At 33.8% G+C, this 16424-nt stretch overlaps 1 protein-coding gene across 2 annotated transcripts in view; it reads right to left on the reverse strand.

The window, feature by feature from the left end:
- NUP155 (nucleoporin 155) overlaps positions 1–16424 on the reverse strand; it is a 55568-nt gene that overhangs the window by 36541 nt on the left and 2603 nt on the right. For both annotated transcript variants that reach the window (XM_063086282.1, XM_063086281.1), the window contains exons 2-11: positions 16081–16218; positions 15603–15699; positions 12324–12394; positions 8081–8173; positions 7500–7666; positions 5444–5549; positions 4390–4463; positions 3969–4060; positions 1761–1858; positions 1100–1252 (exon numbers count right to left, since the gene is read on the reverse strand). In XM_063086282.1, the coding sequence (XP_062942352.1) occupies positions 1100–1252; positions 1761–1858; positions 3969–4060; positions 4390–4463; positions 5444–5549; positions 7500–7666; positions 8081–8173; positions 12324–12394; positions 15603–15699; positions 16081–16218 (1089 nt within the window). The remainder of the gene's footprint in view (positions 1–1099; positions 1253–1760; positions 1859–3968; positions 4061–4389; positions 4464–5443; positions 5550–7499; positions 7667–8080; positions 8174–12323; positions 12395–15602; positions 15700–16080; positions 16219–16424) is intronic.

Here is a 16424-nt window from a genome sequence, read left to right on the forward strand (position 1 = left end):
GAATTATATCTCAATAAAGCTGTTATTTTTAAATGCCATGAAGGTGTCTGATACCGTGCATTTGGAAAAACTCTATATGTAAAGAGAAGTTCATTTGGGTGTTGAACAATAAAATTATGGAAGAGACAGCAGAATAAGCATAGAAAAGGCTTTAATTTAGATCTCATATCAGCCAGCCACAAACACACACACAAACAGGCTTTCAAAATAATTAGAAAATAAAAATAAACATTTTATTTTATTTTATTATTTTATTTTTATTTTTTTAAAGATGACCGGTAAGGGGATCTCAACCCTTGACTTGGTGTTGTCAGCACCATGGTCTCCCAAGTGAGCGAACTGGCCATCCCTATATAGGGATCCAAACCTGTAGCCTTGGTGTTATCGGCACCGCAACTCTCCCGAGTGAGCCACGGGCCGGCCCTAAAAATAAACATTTTAGAAATGCTTTCCCATAACGTGAAAAAGCACACACAAATTTTCCAAGTTTTGATATTTAACTAGAACTTAATTTTTAAAACTTAATTATGAATCCTAAAGAGTTATTATCAAGATTTCATATGACTGCATGCAAAACTCTATATCCACAAAGGCACTGGCACAGCAGGCATGGTATCAGAAATTCCATTTGAGTTTTCCTAACCACTCTAAAGGAAAAGAGTTCAGAGAGTCTATTACATGGAATAAAACACAGATTTTGGGGCCGAGCCCGTGGCGCACCCGGGAGAGTGTGGCACTGGGAGCGCAGCGACGCTCCCGCCGCGGGTTCGGATCCCATATGGGAATGGCCGCTGCACTCACTGGCTGAGTGCCTGTCACGAAAAAGACAAAAAAAAAAAAAAAAACACAGATTTTTACTAGTGAATTCATATACAAAGCTAATAACATGCTATAATTAAAACAAAACTAAAAAGTATTTAGATATTAAAAAAATACTATGGTTTTTATATATTTGAAAATGCTTGAAATATAATGTAATATAAAAAAGAGTACCTGGATAAAACTTTATTGAAAATTTGTTTATGATATTTTCAAATGCCTCAAAATGCCTTTTTAACAATTTTAAGAAGCCAATCTTTAATAGTATTTCAGAACTTACCTTTACTATAAAGAGCTTTATGTACTTTTGAAGGCTTTTCCACTGTAGAAGATGCTGAGAATCCAGGAGGTAAGCGGACGTGAACCAGGGTCAGTGTATTAGGCCGTGCTAATGGCTGTCTGAACGGACAAGTGCTGAAATATAACCTAACACCTGATGATGGGGTAAAATTATACATCAGTAACAGAAAATAAAGGATGTGAGGTATGTGTGTTATTGAAACAACTCCATATAAAAACAAAGAACTCTTGTTAAAACCATACATCACTTTTCTCACTGATCTTAAACTGCCAACTAGACTACCAGCTGAAAGAGATTTCTAATAAAATGTCACATGGAATTGAGAAGTGAATCGATATTATTCAGTACAAAAACTTGCAATGACAAGCCAAGGGAGCCTGTATTGCAATTCAGACTCTGTAACAAAATGTGAGTCACTTTACCTTTCAGGCCTTTTTTTTTTTTTTTAAGGCTTGGTTTTACATATACGAAATGAGGAGACAGAATTCTGTAATTTTCAAAATTCTTAATTTTATGAATTATTAACATGGCTTGATAACTGACCTAGAAATAAAAACACGTTTCAAATCATAAATTTCCAAATATGAGAATTATCAAAAGTTGTAACAGCAAAAGCATATATATAAATAAAACAACAAACCTGCATGTGTGATGACCAATAACTGACAGTCCAGTGATTCAGAATTTTCAATCACTGCTATTTGAACAATTGGCTTAAAAACAGAGCGATCAATGGTCCTAAAAGGGAGGAGAAAAACTAAAATGTATTTTTAACATGTCTACTAAATTATAAGGAACATTTTCCATCAGCATTTTTACATGTCTAAATATGCTTAAATAATTTAAGACTAACTACTTAGGAAAGTAACACAACAGCAGCAAGAACTGGAAAAAACTCTTGAATGTGTATGGTTTACATTGATACTGCTGAGTTACCCTATTTTCAAACAAAGATCATAAAAAATGGCTAAAACCACTGGGTGAATGGCAGTTGGGGAGCATAGTATTCTCAGAACTTCAATTTATCATTGTAAATATTACTACTCATAAAAAAGGGGGGATATAAAACTTTACAATGGAGAAATTTGTTGAACACCACCTGAACCAAGCGTTTAACAGTGGGAAAACTGATATTATATGCCTCCTAATGTAAAGCAGTAAGAAGTTCACATCACCTATGTAATACTGGCTAAAAAAACATTACTGGGAATCTAATTGTAAAGAAAAAGACAAATTCAGACATTGGAATATTCAATAAATAACTCTCCTGCTTCTACCTTCCAAATATCAACGTTATGAAAAAGAACAGGCAGCAAGGGGGCTCTTCTATATTAAAGAGACTAATGACCAACACATAAGTTCTGATTTTAATTGGAGAAAAATGGAAATAAAAACAGCTATAGACGATTTTGGGAACTATTGGGCAATTTTAATATGAACTATATAATTAACAGATAATATGATAGAATTACTATTAATTTTCTTAGGTGTGGTAATTGTATCGTGGTTATGTAAGAGACTTAGGAAATGGAAACTGAAGAATTTAAGGGTGAAAGTCATGATGTCTGCAACTTACCTTCAAATGGCTCATAAGAAAAACACTGAGCAAATGAAGCAAAACAATTAATTTAACAATCAGTGAATTTAGATAAAGGGTATATCAGTTTTTACCACAGTTTTTTAAAATTTCTCTGGGATTTGAAAAAATGCCCAAAAGAAAGTTGGGGGAAAAAACACAAAACCTGGTGTTTTCTATTGCCTGCCTTCAGAATTTTTTTTTTTTAATCACTGAAGAGCAAAGAAAACATGCTGATTTTTCAGTATGATATATGATCACAGCCATTACTCAGGCACACAGACAACAAAAGCTGAAAATCTGAGGCTTTTATGATGTGAAGAGAATGTTTGCAGCTAACCAAGGCAGTTGGGACATACACAAATAGAAGTACAGAGTGTCCAAAGACTTGCATTCTAGGTTGAGTCCTGCACTTACTTAGCAGTTAGACCTCAGGCTAATCATAACAACCTTTAATACCAGTTTCCTCATGAATAAAATGAGAATAGTACAACTGTGAAATTCTGTATTCTACACTTGTGTCAATAATCAGACCAACTAAACTTGTACCATGTAGGACTATTAAAAGGGTGGATAGTTTCTGTATATTTTAGTTACTATTTATTTATTACTATGTTTATCATTATGCAATGTAATCATTTTCTGTGGACCTTTACCAATTTCTCACTAACCCCAGTCTCTCTCTCCTTTTCCCACCTCTGGTAGCCTCAGTTCCATTCTCTCCTTTTGAAAGTTCAATGAATTATTGTGATTGTTGTATCTTTCTTTCTTTTTTTTTGCCTATTTATTTTTTTAGCTTCCACTTATGAGTGAGGACATGTGGTATTTCTCTTTGTGTGCCTGACTTATTTCACTTAACATAATTTTCTCTAGGTTCATCCATGTTGCTGCAAATGGCAGAATTTCATTCAAAAAGGTGAGTAGTTCTAAAAGAGGGAACACTGAGACATGTAGTGTCCTAGTCATGATACCCATAATGCCTGTAACAGACAACCTAAAGCTTAATTTAACATTCCAAGGAAAAACATCCATCAAGCTGTACTTTACACAGCAAAATCTTATATTTAACTGTGCCTTTTGTTTCAAACCATCAAGCATAAGAATAAAATAGTCTCTAGCAGCTATGTTTCAAACATAACTTAGAGCCTCATCCCCTTCAACATTTCTTATTTTTTAGAGATATTTTGAGGAATAATTTAATTTTACTACACAACACATAAATAGTATAACAATGCCTGTAAATGAAATGTCTGACAATAAATTATATATTACCTAGCAATGTTTCCAGCAGCAGAGACAATAGCATTTTGTGACACTGAGGCAACTCTGCTCATTCCTTGCCCATCTTGGCCCAAATCATAAACCTGTGAGTAAAAAAATCATTCTCATTTAAATACAATTATATAAAGCATACATTTTATTAAATAAACTTTTCATTTTAGGAATCCTTTAATTTTGGTACTTAATATAGGCACAGAAACATTCAGAGATTTGAAATCTCATAAAAAGGGTCCCTAAGAAGTGGTTGGTTCTATCTAGAGAAAGAAAATAAAATCTTAAAAAACAAAAAAATGGTTTGGGATTTTTTAAAAAAGTACACAGTCCATAGGAAAAGTTTAAGAGTGACTGAATCTCCTTCCTTAAACAGGGATGTTTTTCTAACTTTGAATGGTAGCATAATACCAATACTTACCTGTATTACTCCTTTCTCAGATCGTGTATATAAAATATTTCTAGAATTATCAATTGCAATTTGAACAATAGGATCTAAAAGTAAGACAAAAAAGAAAACCCAAAGATTAACAAATCGAACACAGCAACCACTCATAACATATTTAAATTGTGAATTAGGACCTTGCATTCAGGAACTTTCCTTTCTCTTGCTTTGTAATTAAATCCTAGGATATTTGCAAAAGGACCAAGCCAGGAAGCGTTTAGGTCAGACATCTGAAAAAACAGATGTCAAACACTGCGACTGGGTTAAAGGGCATCACAAATAAAGTTATTCTATCCTCTAATTGAACTTTAAGCCAAACCAAAACAAATTCTATATTATTTCTTCATTCAACAATATGTAAGGGCTGCCTGGTTAGCTTAGTTAAAACACTAAGACCACGGGTTCAGATCCCTGTACCGGCCAGCTACAAAAACAAAACAAAATAGTATTTAATAAACATTTACTACTTGCTAGAAATACACAGGATAATTATATCTGGTTCTTTCTTTCAAGAAACTTATACATGTACACATGTATAAAGAAAAGAAACTATTTAGTTTAATAATTCATTGTGTGAACAGAAACAATTGAAACAAACATTGAGCCATCTTAACATTTTTTTAGGTATTTTTATCTTACTTTGCTAAAGCATTTTAAAATGATTTCACCTGTTTAAATCTCTCAGTTCATTAAAAACTCGGGTATATTCATTTTATACTGGGAAATTGTTCTAGACCAGGCAGAACATGTATTAGCTGTGTGAATGTCTACCTTTCTCACATACACACGTATTGGTTTAAGTATGAACAACTGTCTTGGACACAAGTTCCTTGATGCTTCATTTAGAGGAAATTAGTAATTTAAGAATAAAACCCACACAACCTCATTTTTATAATACCTTCACCATTTAAGAGACCTTAATAATATATAACAAACTGTTTCAAATAAGAATGAGAATCTCTGAAGAAAATGTTAAGTCAACGATGTGTTAAACTCATTTTATTTGCCAAATTTATTGTTTCCTACTTACCATCTTCTGAGAATGTGAATTGTAGCAAGGAAGGAACAAGGAAAGAAAGTGAGCTCTTTGAGTGGTTTATTTTTCTACACCTTTGGCTAAACCAACCTGCTTCTGCCTTAAAAAAAGAAAAAGAAAAAGAAGACTTGTAAACATATGTAACTCCCTCATAACAACTACTGTATATTTATAATAATCCTCAAATATTCATTAAATACCAATAATTATAAGTAATAAAGTAAGACATACTATTCAAAATTAACTACTCAGTCTAGTCCTATAATTAAAAATATCTGCCAAATACTGACATGGAAAAACTTTCAAGACATGTTGTCAAGTGAAAAGCCAATTGTGAAACAAAACATAATTGATAATCCAAGTAAAAACATATCTTTACAAAAGTAAACTATGTATTTGTAAATGTGTATACATACACATAAATATACATGTATAAATACTTATATGTACACTTACATCAATATATATATCATGTACTACAAGAACATACACAAAGTTATGGCTTTTACCTCTGAGGAGAAGACTGGGTCTTGTAGGCACAGTGTAGTCACAGAGGATTATGACTTTGATTGTATGCTTGAATGTTTTTCATAAGAATATATTAATGTCTTTTTTCATACCTTTCCAGAGTGAGCTTGTAGCTTCCTTGTAGTCTTTACCTCTTAAGGAGATATTTTTAGTATCTTTTCCCAGGCACACATGGGGTTGAGGGAACTAGACTGTCTTGCTGGGGGATAAGTGCAAGCCACATGGCACCAAAAATCATTTTCCTTCTGTGGATCCATAAAGAGGAGAATTGCCTCGGTGCAGCCCAACCATGCAGTTCACCCCTGTTCTCTACTGACGGTGTAGTTTCACCCATATGATGAAACTAATGGAAACTTGGGTGTTATTATGAGCCATTTCCGGGGTGCCATTTTAATACTTGAGGTAACACTTCTTAGAGTTGCCATCTACCTTAAGTCTCCTGATTTTTACATTTTTGGAACTACTTCATTGTTTCACAAATTTCTGTATCTAATTCAGGGTTTACTTTAAGCTTAATAAGAGTTTCATAGCAAGGTATCATCTTTCAACCAGAAAATTTTCTGCAGACCTTTAGGCTAGACAATCTCACCATTCCATTAACCAAACTTGGAATAAAACTGGTTAATACAGGAAATATGATTTGGATTGTGTTTTGGTAGGGTTTTTAAAAACTGTTTATAGGAAACTACTAATGTAAAATATTAGAATGTATGTTGCGAGATGTATAGCTATGACTCCAAGGTTTGATACTCAATCAAATTCTAGATCGTACCTATCCATGAACCTATTTCTTTAGCCTGTTTTCTATCTACTATGAAGAACAGGATTCTCTACTTCGTGCAAAGGCCCTTTGTGCTTACTTTTCACTCTTCATTTTTTTAAACGTGATTGTGCCCTTGACTATCCCAGGGTGCTATTGCTATGAAGCTGAGCACTTGTGAATGCTGCATATTTGTAGTTCCAGTTCCAGTGCCCATTACAAACTTGATTATATCTTAGCTATTTAAATGTTAAGCTGGAGGATTTGGGCAAAAATAACTTCTGGCAATAATTTTTGGCATGATTTTCTATAGATTGGTGTGTGATGCTGAAGGGTTGTCCTTTTAGCTATCCTGCAGGATGGATGTAGGTGGCAATGCATTCATTACGCTAACTAGTAAAGTTTCATCTATCCTAAATCATGGTAAATCTCAACAAGATAGTTCCTAGGATGTTAAGTGAGTAGTTATTTAGCAAAAATGATGTGGGAGGAAAAATGAAATAACTGAATTTCCTCATCTTCACAGTTCATATTCTATACAGTATGGTAATGCAATATTACATTCTATTTGCACCCTTCCTTAGGGAAGAACTTAGTGGTTTTCTACCTTCTGAGTGCAATGTTACAGAAGATATTAAAAAATATTGGAATAGAAAAAAAAGAATATATTAAATGCCTTTACATAATTAGAAAATAAAAACAAAAGCTTATCTTTCCCTACTCCATGAAGAATGAAAAAATGTTTATAAATGTCAGACTTACTTGGTATGCTACTTCATATAAACAGCCATCCTTTCCAGCCAAAAAAATTCTGCCATTATCAGTGGACGTTATTGTTAGAAGGTAAGTATTATCAGTGGGAAGAGAATATAAAGGATCTGGAAGCAACTGCATTCCACCAGACATACTGTCATTAAGAATTCCAGAACCTATTTTTTTTTTTAAAGAAAGAATGCAGGAATCAATTTATTAGCTTTTATCAAAAGTTTAAAACAATCTTTGCATTATCTTCAGAACTGATATTCTTATTGAATTCTTATTGATATATACTCAAAAGCTTCTATAACATATATTTTTAAATCACTATAAAAAGTCTGATACAAACAATTGATAATTCAAGTTAAACAGAACCCACGGTATACATATTTTATATGGCAAAACATTAAACATAAAACTAACCCAAATTAATAAATTTTAGAAAAGAGCCTGAAAATTTGGTAGTAATAATCATTAATTTGAGTAACTGGAATTCAACATTTCACACAGATTAGTTTTTAATTATAATATTAGTTGGCCAACAACATATTGCTATTTTAGAAAACATAACATGTGGGCTGCCGTACCTGTTTGCAAATTAGCATAGCTGAGTCCAAGAATTACTACATCCACAGGGGTAGCCAAAACCAGGAGGTATCGTACATGAGGTTGAAAGATGCCTAAGGTGAAGTTAGACACAGGGCAGAAATTATTTTCAGAAAAATACCTAGCATATTTAAGAACAGAATATGGTTTTACCATTAAAATGAGGTACTGATTAAAGAGTATGTGAAAAGTCTAAATCCAGTTTAGTTAATTCTGATGTTAAAATATTACCAGGTATAATCATTTAAATAAGTAAACAGTAGTAGAAAAGAACCACCTCTTACAGATCTAGAGGTCAGAAAAAAGAAAGAAAAGGACCACCTGAGGAAACTATCACTTCAGAATTCAATGTCATTTGAAAACAGTGACGTTAAAAAAGTTTATTAACATATAAAAACTTATATTTATATATCCATATTCATAGCAGCATTATGTACAATAGCCAAAAGGTGAAGGCAATCCAAGTGTCCACTGACAGATGGATAAATAAAATGTGGCATAAATACACAACAGAATATTACTCAGACTTAAAAAGCAAAGAAATTTTTTAAAAAATTGGTTATGAATATTCATGGGGTACAAAGCTGACCGTCACCACTCAACCCAAGACGTGATGGCCAGATCAATACTGGTAGCACGTCCACAAATTGCAATTATACCCTGCATCTGCCACCCAATCAATCCCTGACCTCCCTCACCCTCTTCCCCACCGCACTTTGTATCCCTACAGGGTTTGCTCTCTCCCTCTGCAAGTCCAATGTACCACTGTGGTCTTTCTTTTCTTCCTTCTTTCTCTCTTAGTTCCCACTTATGAGTGAGCGCATGCAGTATTCTTCCCTCTGTGCTTTGCTTATTTCACTCAACACAAGTATCTTCAAGCTCATCCGTGTTGTTGTGAACGGCAGATTTTCATTCAAAAAGGAAGGAAATCCTGATACATGCTATGACATGGATGAACCTTGAGGATATATGCTAAATGAAATAAGCCAGTCACAAAATGACAAATACTGTATGATTCCATTTATGTGAGGAAACCTAAAGTAGTCAAATTCACGGACACGAAAAGGAGAATGGTGCTTGCCAGAGGCTGGAGGAAAGGGGAATAAGAGTTACTGTTTAATGGGTACAGAGTTTCAGCTTTGCAAGATAAAAAGAGTTCTGGACATGGATGTGGTGATGGTTGCACACAGTATAAATGTACTTAATACCACTGAACTATACACTTTAAGATGGTTTATATGGTGAAGTTTCGTTATGTGTATTTTACCACAATTAAAATATATACATATAAAGATATCATTTTTGAAATGCGGTAGCAGAAAATAAAACTTAGACCTATAGTTATCTACTAGGGAAAATGCTAGGACATTGATAGAGTCTAGAAGGAAATTTATATATTTTATGCACATCTTTCACAAAAGAATGAATTCGGTTTCAGAGGGGGCACTAAACCAAGTACAAAACTTTTTTTATGTCAATTCTTGCTAAGATATTAACTTTAAAATGTGTGGAGTGGCATGAGATGTTATGTGCAGTTATCACTGTCATCATGTTATGACATCCAAAAATAGTGTCTCATTGTTAAGAATGAAAGGAAATATACCTTACATTATGATTATGGACTTCTCTTATATGTACATATTTTGCCTACTTAATATTGTTAAATGTCACAGAAAATATAATAATGCTATATCATCATTTGCTGTTACTTTCATTGAACATCAAACAGCAAAAAAGCCACAGCTTTGTGCTCAAGTCAATGAAGCTGAAGGCACTGACCTTCTATCTTAATAACCTCAAGGTATACCTGATATTTCATTAGTTGATTTACGAAGCCTGAACTTTATGAAAGCGTAGATTTTTCCTTAACAAAAGCCCTATTTCAACGCGTTTAGTCACAATGCTACGCCAAAGTCACCTTTGATTACAAAAACCTTAGTGAAGTTGGAATTTTATAAATGGTGGAGCTGGTTTATGGCCTGAAGTAAAGGAAAATAAGTAAAGAAGTGTCTCTGTCAAATGATATCATCTACTCTAAAATCACTCATAATTTATTCACATATGGGAAAGAAGTGCCATAGTTATTTAGGTCTTTGAAATGGTGTGTAGTTTCATTGCTTAATAAAATTTTGAAAGAAAAAGTTTAGTACTTCTGTACAAATGTGAACATATAATACTTTGCAACACATGTGCTTTTGCTGCTCTGATGAAGAAACTCAACAGACCCTAACTCATTGCATTTTACAAGGGCATGCATGCTTTGGCATCAAAAACTTGGCCAATGGCACCTTCAACTTCAAAGGCAACTTCAATGGCAGTATGAACTGGTGTCTTTTCAAGAGATTTTGCTTAGTAATAAGAAAATATAAAGACCTCTTATACTGGGAACTTCACCAGCTTTCCAGAATCAGTTGACTAAACTTGAGGCAGGAGGTTTACTTTTATGGAAAGACAAGAAAAGACCATTCTAAGAATAACTTGCAGGGGGCACTTTATACTTAATTTGACTTAGGTGGCAGTTTTATTGGGTCATACAGATGAGGTAAATTGTCTGACTCATAATCATATAATCAGTATAATGAATACTGCCCCTAAGCAACAAGCCTTATTTGGCTAAGATATCTCCCTGGAAGATGAGGTTGAAGTTGAACAACTATATGAATCTTTCAGTACATGAGAAATGCTTCTTTGAATTCAAAAACAGTAATTAAGCCTTGTCAATTTTTCTGCAGGCAAAAACTTGTAAGTGCTAAAAAAATAATTGAGGAGCTCCTGTGTTTTGTTCAAACAATAATTAAATTGAAACATGGATTCATAAATTTCTTGCTTACATAGAAAGCATCAATAAAGCAGACTCTTGCCAAAAAGCTTAACGGACTTGGAAAAAGATGACTTTAACTGAAGAATAATATTCCCTTGCAAAAGGCAAAGTAAGATATGGACTCAGTTATTACATATTTTTGATTGCTGAATTTTCAATACTTGTTAGCAGCAAAGGTCAGAATTGTTAAATTATTAAAGGAAACACCTTCACCCCAAATCAAAGACTGCCACAATTTCAATTTTGCACTGAAATTTACATTTGAGTAGAGTAAAATTTTAGTACTTGTTTCAGATGGATAATTTGTATTTATCACAATGGGGGCAGGAACAGCCACTGATTTTTATATAAATAAACTGTTAAATGAAGAAACAAGAGAGAGACACATACATCAGGGTACATCATACCGATTGCCTTCAGATTCTATGTAAAGGAAATACATTTCCAATGCAATCAAACAAACCATGTATAAAAACGCATGTTTCTACTTATGCGAATAGCTATAATTTCAAAATGACTGTGACCTTAAAACATTTTATTTAGGCATTGCAAAGAAGTAAATTCTGTTTATTATTTAATCCTGTAGGAAGGTACATTCTTCGTTTTTACTGTGGTAAAATATACATAACACAAAGTTTAGGGCTGGCTGGTTAGCTTAGTTGGGTAGAGCATGGTGTTATAACACCAAGGTCAAGGGTTTGGATCAACATACTGATCAGCTGCCAAAAAAAAATGGTTTGCCACTTTAATCTTATTTATTTATGTTTTAATTTTTGGTGGCTGGCCAGTAACAGGGATTGAATCCTGGACCTTGATATTATCAACATTTTGATCATTTTTAAACATGCAATTCTGTGGAAAGGGATGTATTTTAAATTTAAATCAATCAATTCTGCTTGTCAGTAACTCTGATAAAAGATTTGGCATTAAAAAGTGGAAACTATAAAAAAAAAAAAAAAAAAAGTGGAAACTATAAGTTAAACAACACTTGTAACTTTTCTAAGATTTATTCTGTTCTCACTTCCCTGGGCTAACAAGACTAAAAAAGTGCAGATACAAAAATGTTTTTTACATTAAATTCAGTAATTGAAAAATCTATAATGCCACAGGTAAATGAAAAAAAGAGTAGTAAAAAGTAAGCAAAATAAAATACAAGAATTATAGTTTAACATTATTAATAAAATACAAGAATTAGAGTTAAACATTTTTAAAGGCAGACTCACTTATACCATTAAAGTAAGTAGTTAAATATTGCTCATCACATCTATTTTTAATTAGTATAATTCAGAATAAAACTTCAATAGGAAATTCAACTACCTAACATGTGTTATCATTCTGTCCTAAACCATTTGGAATCTATGTATATACAAACATAATCTCATCTTTATTTTTTTATTTCTTACCAGCTTTTGGTTTCACAAGCCCCACAGCAAGAATAGTCTCACTAAGTCCATCAAAGTAAGCAAGATCTCCTCTGTCAATAATTGAAGAAAAACATGTTACAAAGAAAACAAAGTCTTATCTCACAATGTTCTTTATTAGTTAATTAAGTTTAGATACAGAATATAATGAAAAAATAAACCAACAAACAAAATTGCTTCAGTCCTGAATCCCAGGGACACGGACATACATAAGGCTAAGCACAAACGAGAAAAACAGGGAATGCTGCTCCCCATTCCAAGCATCCCCCCACAAATGGTAGCAAGGATCAAGTATCAAGGAACATTCCTCTGCTGGGGCAGAGGCAAGAGTATGGAAAAGACCCTCTCAGAAGGACAGGCTCACAAGGAAAACTTAAGGCTGAGGATGGAATAGGAATATTGAGAAAAAGTCTTCAGGAACCCACCCTGCACCTAAAAAAAGTTAAACCTCTGATGCTCTGAGGGTAACAATAGCAACAACAAAACCCAAACTCAGCTCAACTCCTGACCTGGAAAAAGTCACTTCCCCTCACCATAAAGGCCTACCTGCTATATCTCAACAAAAGAAGAGACATGTCCATTTTAAAAAATAAATGCAATGTACTACAGTATCTATTGCCCAACACACAATGTCTATCTTTCAGTAAAAAATTATGAGACAGCTGGTTAGAGCACAGCCTTGTAACACCAGGGTCACGGGTTTGGATTCCCATACTGGCCAGCCACCAAACAACAAAACAAAACAAATTATGAAGACACAAAAAAGCAAGGTGAAAAAACCCCACTGGCAAAAACCAAAGTAATCAACAGAACCAGACTCAGGCATGAGTCTGAACTATCACACAAGGACTTTAAAATCATTATGATCAAGGTAGCAAAGGCTCTAATGGAAAAAACTGTCTAACGGACAATTACATAAAAAGGTAAAGAATTTCAGCAGAGATATGAAAATGATAAGAAAGCAGGCAGTAAAAAAATGTTAGAAATAAAAAGCACAGCAAAGAGATAAGGAATATTTTCTAAGAACTTATCAGTAGACCTGACATAGCTGAGAAAAGTTAGGTCAATAAATTGTCCAAATTTAAACAAGAAAAAATGAGTGGGCAAACAAAACACAGAATGGAGCATCCAAAATTTGTTAGATAATATCAGTCTAACAAAAGTGTAACTGAAATCTCAGAAGAAAAGGAGAGAATGGGGCAGAACAAATATTTGAACATAATGGCTGAAAATTTTTCCAAAAATAATGAAAGACATCAAACCAAAGATCTAATAAGCTCGGAGAACAGCAAGCAGGATAAATATATATATACATATGTATTGCAGACTTTGAAGAAAGCTTCCAGTCATCCTAAAAGGGCCATGCAAACAGAAAGAACACACCTAAATGGCAACTTATGTGGACCAGCATTCTCCATCCTCCTGCCATGGCATTACACAGGCCCCACTGAAAACTGGCACCACTTGAAACTAAGACCCAATACCAGGAAAGTTGGAGGTTAGAGAACAGTGAATTGAATAAGATTATATTTCTATCATCCAGTTAGAATTAAGATTTATAATGGAAAGCTAACTGAATAATTGAAACTAAGTCTAAAGTTTTTATAGAACTAAATTTTTGGACTAAAATTTATCCCCAATACTTGTGCCTTGATTTCTTCAATATATATATTCTTCAAATAAATTTGTTTAAATGAGTTGTAGTTTGAATGCATATTGCTATAGACCAAATGTTTGTGTTACCTCAAAATTCATGTTAAATCCTATTTCCCATTGTGGTAGTATTTGGAGATGGGGCCTTTGGGAGGTGATTAGGTCACGAGGATGGGCCTCTAATAAACGCAATTAATGCAATAAAAGAGGCACAAAAGAGCTCCCTCACCCCTTCTGCCATGTGAAGGCACAATGAAAAGATGGCCATCTATGAAACAGGAAGGGGGCCCTCAACAGATGTTGAATTTACCGGCACCTTGGTCTTGAACTTCCAGGGTCCAGAACTGTGTGAAATAAATTCTTTTTGTTTATAAGCCAACCAGTCTATAGTGATCTGTTATAGCAGCTCAAACTAAGACACACAGTAAGATGGGACTGTTCATTCCACATGGGCAGATACCACGTTTATATCTCATTTAGTACTATTCCTAGCATAAGAACAGTGTCAGATAGATGATAAGCTCAATAAATATTTGTTATATGAATGAAATGTTAAATGTTAATGGAAATGTAAAAAATTACATTAAAGTAAAATCCTTTTAAAAGAAAATAATTATTCTCACATTTATTTTTCTGTAAATTTTTTTGCATTGGGTTTTCTAGAAGAGACAGATATATACCTAAACAAAAATGTTTTCTTCTTCAGTATAAAAATGAATATGCTATGGTAACATAACAAACTGGGGCAATGTTCAGGGCACATAAAGAACAACCACAATCACATCACTGCTATTATACCTATAATTATAACATTTCAACAATAAAAATGTCTATGGAAACTTCTAATAAAAAAAAAGGTTTCATTTAAGCCACAAGTACAAGTTGTCATTTTAGTGTTAGTTTTGGTTCAATGATACCTTGTTTTTAAATGTGTGTGCAGTGTTCATAAAAAGTACATTAATTGCTCAGGGCAAGAGTAATATCTTAACTATATGGACCTTCTTATGGTTACCCCACACCTCACCTAAGGATACCATGACAGAAAACTGGGAGTAAAACAAAATTTATCTCTAAAAGGCAAAGAGGGAGATCACCAGATCAATATACTCTATTTTAAGCAAGAGTGCCTTGGCCTTCCCTCAGACTATATTCTACACGTTTAATTTACAAAGTCAAGCCACAAATGACAACAAAACTGTTAAGTCACTTCAATAAATTATCAGATGTTCACTCTATAGAAATGTAAGGAAAACAGAGGTCCTTAAAAACATCAAATTGTCTCTCAAAGAATTACCAATATACTACCTTTACTACAGGAATAAAAGCTTGGGACCTAGATCGCTGCTACTCAAGAGTGGTACCTAAACCAGCAGCATCACCTGGGAGCTTGTTACAATGCAGACTCTTGGGCCTGCTCAGAACTACTAAAACTGAATCCACATTTTAACATCCCCAGATGATTAATATGCATATTGACAAGCACTGACCCAGATGTTAGACGGCTGAAAAATAAACCAGGCAGCCTCTCATGAGTAGGACACTAACCACACACAGTAAAGGTTACTTAAATTCTAATCACACTAAAGCAAATCAGCCTAAAATACATACCCATCCTCATAGTTCCACATGAATATGTCACTGTCAATTGTGAGCCAAGCTCTGCTGATAGGAGGGAACACGCCCATCATGCAGTTACACTGCATATCTGAGGTAGTATGGATGTAAGGTAGAAAGAGTTCAATCTCATTTTTCTCAAACTTGTTACAGCAGCTTTTTTTTTTTTTTTTTTTTTTTAAAGATGACCAGTAAGGGGATCTTAACCCTTGACCTGGTGTTGTCAGCACCACGCTCTCCGAAGTGAGCCACAGGCTGGCCCCCTACAACAGTTTTTGACTTAAAACGTACAATTAAGAATAATGATCTGGCCACTCTTCAACAGAAAGAGCAAACTATCCATGTACTTAAATGTATTTTAAATAAAACCCTTAATGAACAATACATTAATTAAACACAAAACAAGAATTAAAATAATGAAAATACCAACTTTAACTTTTTAAAAATAGGTAAATACAAAGTAACAGGATACGTCCAAATTGTTCAACAAGTTCAGGTGGGAGAGGAACTCTTCGGATGGAACTGATCTCTGGAAGATTGGGTACTGACAGCAAACCAGGTCCTTGTAGAGGATAATCCATATCTGACATACCAGAAACAGTGGGATTATCTACAAAAATATAAAACAAAGCATTTATTTATAATAATAATGTACTGCTCATCAACTGGACATACAGAAGCATTGCAAACCACAAAGAAATTGTGCGTGTGGTGGTTCTAAAGGTATAGAGAGAATAAAGTAGTTATGAGTTGACACACAGTGGGCCTGAGAAATTCCATTGTTAAGGTGGGGGCAGTTACTGGTTTCAGCCTTGA

The sequence above is a fragment of the Cynocephalus volans genome, chromosome 2 (genome assembly GCF_027409185.1).
Source record: "Cynocephalus volans isolate mCynVol1 chromosome 2, mCynVol1.pri, whole genome shotgun sequence".
NCBI lineage: Eukaryota > Metazoa > Chordata > Mammalia > Dermoptera > Cynocephalidae > Cynocephalus > Cynocephalus volans.